Genomic DNA, 11,060 nt, shown 5'->3' on the forward strand with positions numbered 1-11,060 from the left:
TATTTTAAAATGGATTGGTATGATATAAGTTTATTTAGAATACAAACTAAATAAACATTACACAAAAACATAAATTATCACTATTTTTTACTGACAAAATAGAATTTGTCAATAAATATTAATTATTGATGAATAATTTTATTTGATTTAACAATTAATATATTCATTAAAGAAAATTTAGTTATCTATCAGTATTTTTTGTTTAATTGATATAATTATCAATAAAATTGTATTTAAAGTTATTGACTTAATTATCAATAAAATTAACTTAACTATCAACGAATTTTATTCATCAATAACTTAATTAGCAACAAGTTTTATTCGTTAGTAATTTATTCGATAAAATCAAATGTGTACATTTCAAATTTTGTTTCCCAATTTTAGTAAAATTTCATGATCCTCTCCATTGTGAATATAGTAGTCTTTCGGACAATACTGACAATATCAATAAAATAAAAATAATTTCTAATTAGATGGATTCTCAAAAATAAAATTCTCCAGCTTTTGCAAATAAATATATAACTGATATAATATTATATTGACAGGTATATTGGTGCATATATGTTATAAAACCCCACTGTCAAAATTTGATACCTGGGGCAACTCCAATGCATTGCCCGCTACTTTTTGTTTTTGAAAAAGGGAAAACAATTCATGCTTACATCAATTCACGTGCAAGTGGACAAACAAATAGATAGCTTTGATATGCAAGTCAGAGTCTTTTGTTCATGAATGATTGAGTTAATCACAATGGGGACACAGAAAACTATTCCTATCTACTTTGTATGATTCACTGCATATCATAACATAAATATATATTGCATGTTCCGTTTTTTCTTCTTATTCAAAACCAATATTTTTATCACTTAAAATGTTAACAAAAGTAGTAATCTTTTCAAAATCCAAGAACCAGAACTTGTACCCAAAGACTAAATCCGTATGAAAAATCTCATATTTCTCATACCAAACATATTTATGAGATTTTGAAAAGTTTGAAGGTGTAGTGAGATGTTCAGATGTTATTGATGGAAAGGAAACATTATTAAAGATAATAAGGAGTGGAATAAGGAATTGGTTTGGTGTTGAAGAAATATCCGAAAAAAGGAAAAATGGAGAGGGGAAAGTGGTAGAGTATATATAAAGACGAAATGAGATGAGTGGGTTTGATAGTCACGGACGAGGGATTCCCATATGAGGAGGCAAATGACATGAGGTGCGACAAAAGTGTCACAATATCTTTACTAATAATTACGATAACGAACATTTGCAGAGACTATACTGTCTCTGTTGCATGATGCTGATGACCACTGTGTATATATGTTCAGCCACCACACCTTTATTCATTTACTTAACGCCACAAATATCTTTCACCAAATTAATAGTGACGTGAGACCTAACCCTAATTGTCAGCAACCACGGCATTGCCCTACAGTGCATGCTAACATGCAAACACCTCAGAGAGAGAGAACAACTCATACCAATGTGAGTTTCAAAAGTGGTCAACATGCTCAGGAATATTTCAAAATCATGGCTAAAAAGGGTCATCTTTAAGCAAAGGAATGTCAACAAAAGCACATGAAAATGTGAACGCCGTTTATCAACTTGTACTAACCATTTTTCTAATTTATATTTTAATCTGTGTGAGGGATTAGCAGATTATGTTATAATTAATTGATTGTTGTTAAATCAATATTTTCAAATATTTTATTTTTTTGAAAGAGAAAGTAGTTTTGGCGTCTGATAAATAACATTTTATGTGTAAAAATTCATGATTTGCGTGCTGCCATGCACGTTTATACTACTCTTGGTATCTTGGTCTTATAATAACATTTTCTTGAAAAGTAAGGAATTAGGTATGTGTAATAACAAATTCCTACTGCTTTATTTTTAAGTTTTGTGTAGCTTTAGTGGGTATGGTATATGTTAATTATAGCTAGAAAACAATGATGAAATTGAAAGGAAACCAGGCTTTGTCGTTTCCGTTGGAATATATCGAATACGTGAAGATTCTCAGCATCCTCGTCTGTTGAGCTTTGTGCACAACCTGGCTGGCTTTACCGTGTTTTCTTTTCTGTCTCAAATTAAACTTTTCATGAAATTCAATGAAACAGTGAATTTATTCAGATGTCTATCACTGTCAAAGAGAGAGTACTGAATACAAAGGGATCGATGTACTCAAGAAAAACATAAGAATTACAATTTATAGAATCGAAATCATAGTTAATATATCAATTAGACTTCTTTTCATAACAAAATAACCTCAAAGCAGTTTTAAATAAGTCCATACATTCTGCCTAATCTTTTCCTTATTACAACGTTGACTTTCCAAAATGATGATTTGGCTGTGCTGACTTCAGGTCAAGGTCCAAAGAACTGAGAACCCATGACACGTTGTTGTTGTTGTAGTTGTTCTCTCTGTGAAAATCCACCATTCATATTTCTCACCATTCCTCCAACACCCAAAAAGTCTAAGGTCAACTTATCAGAACCTCCAAAGTTAACGCTAAGATTCTGGGGCAACTTATTGTTGGACTCGTCCAGGTTGTGAAACCCACAAAGGTTGTTTTCGTTCCCTTGCATGTTCCTAAACAAGGACGTGTTTCCATTGGCGATAGAGTTCATCAACCCTTGAAGACTGTGGTGGTGGTGACCATTTTCAGCTTTGGAACCATTATTGCTACACATTCCTCTAAGTAAAGAAGAACCGTTGGAGGTTGTGGTCGAACCCATTTGTGACGCTTTTTGAAGCAACACAGTGGCAGACATATGAGGGGACGATACGTTTTCTAATGAATCACCAAAGAGCGAAGAAAAACCCGAACCAAGATGGTCAATTACTGCAGGGTTGTTATTAAGATAGAGTGGTGGTGGTGTTGTTCCGTGGTCACTACCGCTTATGTTGTTGAATTGATCAGAGATAATGGTGCTAGTGCTATTGCTGCTAGGGAAGAAGCTGAGGTTGAAAAGATTGGAATCAGGAGCAGCAACTGATGAAGAATCGGAGTTGTTGGTGTTGGCATGAAGATCAGTGAGCTGCATTAGGCCATGTAGTTGTTTGTTTGAGAATATTGGTCCTTGTTGCGATTGGTGTTCTTCAAATAATGTTTGATTGGTGCTGTCATTCATGAAGAAAGCTGAAGAAGGCATTGATTGTGGTGAGTGTCCAAATGAAGACTGATTTAGAGGTGGAATCAAGTGCTCAAACTTTACAGCTGCACCAACATTTCCAAGGCGCAAGATGTTGTTAGAGGTTGTTTGGTTCTGATTTTGAACTTGGGAAAGTTGATTACCCACTTGGGATAGGGTTAAACTAGTGTGGTTTGTGCCAAACAGATGAGTCCCCAAAGGGTTCAAGTTACTGGGGAATCTTGCACTCTCTTGGGCCAGCGCATCACAGAACGCCCTATGAGTGATGAAACTGTCACGCCTGCATTAAAAACATATTGGAACAAATCAAGTTATACGTAAATTAACCACATTAGATGATAGAAATTGAGAATAGAAAAGCTGAATTTATTACGTCGAGTATCAAGTTTGGGCTCAAATTATATATATTAATTATAAGTATGCTAAACTGAGAATAGAATGTAATAATCAAACTGTTCCTAATCAGCTCAATAACAGCGAGTATGCCACCGATCAACACATAAAATTCTTAAACAAAACCATATATTTACTTTAAGAACGTGTATGGGTAACCTAACACCGTCCAACCTAAAGAATTTTGGAACAGCTGAATCCAAAGATAGTTAAATATAAAAATAAATAAAATAAAAGCATAATAGGAATCATATTTTCTTTGTCATTGGAACTGCAAATTTGAAAAGAAAACTACAATGGGAACAGAGGGCCCAGGGGAGCATTATATATACCAAAATATGATACACACAAGAAATCCAAATCGAACTGCCACTTTAAGGTCTCTCTCATTGAATAAAAGAGAATTATTTTCAGGTTTTGATGATAGTCAATTATCATAAGAGCAAACATGGGGCCAGTTCAATAAATGCAAACAACCTCAATAGTTGTCTATTTTCTACGATGAGAATTCGTTTCAAAAGAGTCGTACAATACAAAAATTGCCGATAGAAGGGGCGAATTAATGCAGAGAATTTGTTTAGCGATTGCATAAATAAATAATGGGGTGGCAGTGGTGACAATTATGCAGCTCGGACCCATTGCAACAAGATAAGTGTATTTATATTTGAACCGAGCCAAGCCGAAAGAGAACAAAAGGCAGCATCTCCAACTCATGTGAGAACAAACCCAGTATCACTGTGCCTGTTGCCTTTGCAAAGTTGTTTACCTACACGTGAATGGGAATAAGGGTGGGGGCACTGTTCCCGAGGAACAAAGTTGAACTTGCTTGTTTTTTCTTCTCAAAGCATGTCAATTTTGGTACCCCATTTCAACAGGGTACTCACGTGCGACCAGTCTTCTGCCATTACTCCACTAACACCCAGACACAAGCTAACAGGGAAATCAATGGAGAAAGCTCTTGTTCACATTTTTAACTTCTCTTTCGACTGTTTACTCAAGCTACATCCTTACATGTTATAATTGACTTAGTCCATTCTTTGTGTAACTTTCTCCAGAGAGATTATTATCAAATAAAAAATTCTTTCAATGAGGTAATAAAAAATCATTATTATCAAATAAGCTAAATTAGAAATTAGCAAACATACTTAGGTTGCATTTAGACATGCTTATAATAAAAATGCGTCAAGCTTCAAAGCTTTTACTAGTGCGAAAAATTCAAAACCCTAATTTTTCATAAAGTTGATGGTGTGTGTATGATATACACACACATTAGATGAGGAATGTATGAAGTGAAGGAGAAAGTAAGATAAAAATGGGTTGTTACCTAGAAAAGAGAGTGCCACAGTCACATCTGTACTCTCTAGTGCCACAAGTCTTAGAATGTGCTTTCCAATCAGATTGAACAGCATATTTCTTTGAGCACTTTTCACACTTCCACTTCTTCTCACCATGCTTGCGAGAGTAGTGCTTCTTGATCCCAGTGAGGTCTCCCAAGGCCCTTGAAGGATCATGATGGACACAGGTGGGCTCGGGACAAAGATAAACCTTTCTTTTTTGCTCTTTTGTACTCTTCTGCTTTAGCTTCCAAGGAAGGTTGTGTCCTCTTCTGTGAAGCTGTAGGTTTTGCTCCCTTTGGAATCCTTTATTGCACACCTCACATATAAACCTGTTTGTTGCCATTAGGGTCTTGGGAGATAGTTCTATCACCTCTGCGTCTGGATCTTTTACCCCCATAAAAATGACAAACAACAAATTATTAAAAAACCCTTTTGCTTCAATCACTTGCTCAAATTGAATACGCACAAGAAACAGAAGAATAATCTTTCTTTTCTGACCCATGTTTTAGAACCACGTAGGCACTTTAACAGTAATCATAAAAGAAATACAAATTTTAAAAAATCATTAAAATTTTTTCACTTGAACTTTCATGCTACTGAGACTCGTGGAGAAAGAAAATCCAACCATGAATTGAATGTCTTCAGAGTAAATTAAACAAGTCAATAGCCCTTACTCATATTCATGATTTAGGGTTTTGTTGTGTTTGTTATTGAGAAAATGAAAACAAGGGAAATAAAACTGCAAAGTATATGTGTGTGGTTTAAGTGATGAAATTCAACTAAGCTACTTGCTTGGTGTTCCAGGTTGATTCCTCCGTTTCTTTTGAGGCACTGCGATTGGAGCCACAGTGGAGGGTTGATGGTGTGCTGTAATCTGAGGGCTTTCTTCTCTGATTCCCAAGAATGGAGTGGATGAGGAAGCTGCCGACATAACTGTTGTGCAAATCTGGAACTAATATCTGAATCAAAAGTAAAACATATCAGATATCCGAATATCCTTCTGCTGAAAGAAAAAGAAAACCTCAATTGTATGTTTCCTTGTTGCTTGGAAAGAATAAACAAAAAGAAAGGGAAAAAGAAACTACAACAGAATGAAAAAAAAAGACCTGAAGTATGTTTGATTTTTTCCCTGCTTTCTTTGTCTGTCAGAAAAAAAGAAACTGAGAGAGATTAAATCACAAAAGATACCGAGAGGAAAGTATCTTAGGAGACAGAAGCAAACAGGAGACGAAGAGAAGAAAACAATTCACTCTGAATACCTAGTTATCTCCTTGCTATTGTTTTCTTATCATAAAATTTAGCTACTACACTCCCTCTTGTTATTTCTCAATCATTTGGTGTCATCTAGACAGGAGAATAATAATAATAGTTAATAACATGCTAGGTTGTCCTCGAAAAGGCATGTATAAATCAACTGATATGTATCTCTTTTGATCTATGTGTCTCTTCTTTTCCCCTCTTCTCCTCATGGTTGTGCATTTTGTGAGGGGAAATAATTAAGGGTGGTAAAGTTGCCAGCGAAGTGAGGAAGGTAATTTATGTCACTGTTATACTGCTCCTGCACGGGCTACTGTGTCCTTAGCAGATGATGGTCTGGGGCCACCGACCCTCTTAGCCTTCAACCTCACCTTATCTCTCCTTCTCTTATTTCCTATCTTTTTACCAACAACCAGACAACATTCGTCATTTTTTAGCCAACAACTAATTCGTTTATATACAACTATTCTTATTATCATCATGTCTTACAATATACTTTCTTTACCCATGCTTTTTACAAAACTTTCATCTGTTATCATACGGTCACTGTAAAATTGACAAAAAATGTTCTTGGATTTTTGGTTGGTGAATCAAAATCTTGTGGTAATTCTGGGACAAAAAGGACTTGGAACTCTTAAAAACCTAAGCGTGTTAACCAAGTAGAGACAGCGCTTTCTTGTAGATACTGACAATATTTGTGTTGCTCTCTGATTCTATAATAATGGTAATGGTATTTTGAACTGTTTGGTTGAAGAGATATTTTGGTGGTGATGATTAGTTTCTTGTTCCTTTTGTAAGAAAGATATTTGGTTGGAAAAGTGTTATCGGTGTTGTGACCATCTTGATTTACTGAGTGTGTATGAGGATGATGTTTGCATTGACAATGCTAGGTTGAAACATTCTTTTCCTTGGTTGTACAAATCTCTGTTAAAACAGCTGCTTCGCTTGAAGTTGAAAAGGGAATTTGGTATGATAGTTTGGTTCTGGAGATCAATACAAGAAACTCGTTGCTTGTCGGTCAAAAACTAATGCTATGTCACAAAAGCCAATGCAAATTCGTATGTAACAGCCAAGCGAAAGCTACGAAGATGGTCACAAAAAATCTACAATTCCTTTTAAATTTTCTAAAGTTTCACAAAATATAAAGAAAATTAATAGATAATTTATAAAAAATAACATTTAAGTATTTTATTTTTATATATAAATGTCAAATAAAAATAATTGTCTATGATGTATATTAGTTAATTAGAAAAAAAGTAAGCTCTCAAGAAGGCAATTGTAAGACGATTTCAATTTTCCCTTTCAAGTGAAGATGTACGTGACGACTTCAATTTCATTTTAGTATATTTTTATGCAAGTGGATACTTCCATTTTTTCGTATGTTTTTATATTCAGTTAGTTTTTTTTTTTCTATCTAGTAATTTAGGTTTTTTAATTTAAATTTTATAAATATAATGTTGCGTTTTTTATACTTTAAAAGAAAATTAATTAAATTTTAAGTTATAAATTTTATAAATTTCAGTATTTTTAATTAAATTTTTATTAAAATTTATACTTCATTAAGTATTTAAAATATTTTTTTATTTTATTTAAGTACCAATATCGATAAAATAATTTTATAAAAATAAATTCTTTTTTGAATGATGTGATCATTCAATAAAAATTTAATTAAAAATATTTAAAATGATCGAATACTTAAAAGTTTTGAATTTGAAAGATTCGTCACTTGTGATGTGGAATTGCTAGTTGGTATAATTCATTATAATACTATTTTCAACATAAAAAACTTATACTTATAATATTTTTGTTTAATTTTGTGATTTGTATTCGGAGTAAGATTCTGAACATTTATCTATTGGCAATGTATTGGTATTGGAAAGAAATGAGAGATGATGATGATGATAATGATGGGTATAGGTGAATTGACATTGGAATGAAAATGAAAGATGAAGAAGGATTAGGTGTGGACCATGTTGTGTGTGGCTTAGATTTGGATAGAAGCTTAAAACTGAGACACATGATCTGTGTGGGGGTAAGTACCTAGATAAGGACCCTCTTTTTAACACAGAAAATAGATCAACAATTATAACTCTTCAGGGATTTTGGCTTTACCTACATTTCAAGTTCTCTGCAGGCTTTTGTTTCCATTACCTTCTATTCAAACCTCTCTATGTTGGAAGTTCACATTCCTTGTAAATTTCATTTTTTTTAAGTTCATTTTATCAAATTAAATTACTCTACTTTTTATGATAAAGTTTTTTAGAATCAGTAAGATTTTTTATTTATTCGATTTATTTTATTTTAAATTAAATTTAAAATTCATTTCTTAATATTTTTTTTGTAATATAATTATAATTGAAAAAGAATATTCAATTTGAAAACTGTATTGAAAACTATATTGGTCACAAGCTCGCATTTATTTTTCTAATTATAAGTCGGTCTATTCTTATTCGGCTTTAATTGGTCGTATTCTTTATCTTAATAAATTCTGAATCAAATAAATGACTTAGAAGATAAATAGGTCAATGATCAATTCAGATTTACATAAATAAGAGTTTACCAAACTATAGTTATCTTATAAATAATATATTTTCTAAAATAAATAATTTATATTCATATTTATAAAACTTTTTGCTATTTAATATATTTTACTAACTTAGACATCAGAACATTTTTTACAAACATACAATCGTTCATATATGAAAAATAAGTATCGAAACGAGAAAGAAGAACACTTAACACATAAATAAGTACAAAAATTATTTATATATTCCTTCTTCTCACATTCTACCATAACTAATCATCACAACTAATGCATATGAAAAAAAACTATAATCCAAATTTATTTATAAAATTGTTACTAATTAATCATCTCTTTTACACTGTATTAAAAAAATATTACTATCCCTCTTAAAATAACTACATTTTACAGCTTTTGGGTTGACATTGATTTAAGGGGTCCTTTTATAACATGCACATAGAATGTGACAGAAATAAATGAATGGATTTTATTTTATTTGTATATTATTAAAAGGAATTAAAAAAGTGATATATTTTAGTTTTTGTAAGAAAAAAAGCTAAGAAACAAAAAGGAAATATTCCCTTCGGTTTCCACTCGTCAAACCTTGCCTCAAACTCTAGAAAATTGACAACTTAATCCTACATGCACTAGAAAATGATAATAACCCTTCAATAGACATGTTATGAATTTTTTACAGGTATAGTTTATTAGAAAATGAAACACGCACACACTAAACTAATGTATTTATCAGATTTTATTAATAATGATAATTTTGGCAAACTTAACGAATTTCAAAAATAGAAATACAAAATTTTTATAGTTTATTACATGTCAATAAATTAATGAAGTCAGTATGTGAAATGACCAAATATTATCATAACTAAGGCATATTAAGATGCAAAATAAACGTTTTCAACATAGTGTAACATCTCAAAATATAGTGTAAAACCATATAATAGGAACATCATATTCATAATATTTCAGACCAGTTCTTACAAAAGATAGGACGTACGGTTATGGCCGAACGACCTTACTAAATAGCAGGAAGTTAAAATTGTACAATGGCTATAACTAGAACGAACGGTTTACAAAATACTTATACCGAACGTTCCCATAAAAGAAGAGGCCAACAATTGGCCGAACGTCCTAAGGTTCAGTCTTCACTTCCATCTCTTCCAGTGTTTCTTCCAGCAACTCTTCTACTTCTGCTCACATCCACACGGATGGTCATTGCAACAGGACAAACGACAAAATGGACAAGACAGGAAATAGGGTAAGCTTATGTAATTTAATTCATCCAATAAAACATACAATCTTCATCATTCAATCAAACAATAACCAAATCATAATTCATACATCATGGCATGCAAATAACGACCACTTGACTTTGACTGTCCGGATTGTATGAATTATGTGTAGCTATGACGTTCGTGCACCCGTGGAAAAGGTAATCTGGAAAACCATCAGAATTACCATAGCTGGAAACCCAAGCCGCCACACGGGTTAGCCCTTCATCCCTCACTGTAGCTGGAAACCAAAAGTCTACATATGAGTTTAGTCCGATAGTTGGAACCCCAAGCTATACGCAACCAGGCCTCCTGCTATTCTCACCACATGCGCCACCATTCTCTACTTGAGACTCGGTGACCATTAGAATGTCAGGATGAACGACAGTTTAGTCTGACCATATTCATACTTTACCATTCCAATATCAATTCATGAGATATTCCTCCCCGGAATACTCTTTCATATTCATACTCATTTCTTCTACATCATATTCCATCATATTTCATTGTCAAAACCTCCAACCGAACCAATTTGACTAAAGATCCCATAGGATACTGAATAACGAACGTTAATCTTCAAACCAAAACAAGACCGAACACTTGAAGTGAGACCGAGATGTTTCCCAGCTCAAAACAGATCAAACCGGGAGAGTTACTATCGAGGTTGTGAAAGAGACCGAATACAATGATACTTCTCAGGGACTGATAGAATTGAACATTATTTACAAGGTGAGTTGTTTCATTGAACTGACCCCTTAGAGTTTAAACCGAACGCAACTAAGCCTAGGCCGAGTACTGAGACTCTAGGCCGAACACCATTAGAAACTGATACTGTATGACATCAAATAATAATAACGGACATAATTATATGAAGAAACCGAACGCTATAAATACTTAGCTTATTTATGAGTTTAACATCAAGGAGAACGAGTGCTAGTCGAAGACCGAGCACTGTAGAGACCGAACGCTATTGGTATTGGCCGAATGCTCTTATTATAAAATTAGATTAAGGAATCAATGTCAAGCGTTTGGTTTAAGACCGAGCACCACTTAGTACGAGCACTTGGTGTAAGACCAAGCACCACTAAACTTATAGAATAAAGGCTTGATAAATATCAG

The 11,060-nt window shown here is 33.1% G+C and overlaps 1 protein-coding gene across 3 annotated transcripts; it reads right to left on the reverse strand.

The window, feature by feature from the left end:
• Window positions 1–2,152: 2,152 nt before the first annotated feature.
• LOC108326216 (protein indeterminate-domain 5, chloroplastic) lies at window positions 2,153–6,588 on the reverse strand. 3 transcript variants are annotated; one of them, XM_017559577.2, is made up of 5 exons: window positions 6,137–6,588; window positions 5,984–6,019; window positions 5,670–5,836; window positions 4,865–5,261; window positions 2,153–3,427 (listed from the first exon to the last, which is right to left on the reverse strand). In XM_017559577.2, exons 3-5 carry the CDS (start codon window positions 5,806–5,808, stop codon window positions 2,359–2,361), a joined length of 1,605 nt encoding a protein of 534 aa, XP_017415066.2. In that variant the 5' UTR covers window positions 5,809–5,836; window positions 5,984–6,019; window positions 6,137–6,588; the 3' UTR covers window positions 2,153–2,358. The 3 variants fall into 3 exon arrangements, with proteins under 3 accessions (XP_017415066.2, XP_017415067.2, XP_052730939.1); XM_017559578.2 differs by having other exon boundaries at window positions 5,984–6,037; XM_052874979.1 differs by having other exon boundaries at window positions 5,984–6,588.
• Between the last annotated feature and the right edge of the window lie 4,472 nt (window positions 6,589–11,060).

The sequence above is a fragment of the Vigna angularis genome, chromosome 3 (assembly GCF_016808095.1).
Source record: "Vigna angularis cultivar LongXiaoDou No.4 chromosome 3, ASM1680809v1, whole genome shotgun sequence".
In the NCBI taxonomy this organism is placed as follows: Eukaryota; Viridiplantae; Streptophyta; class Magnoliopsida; order Fabales; family Fabaceae; genus Vigna; species Vigna angularis.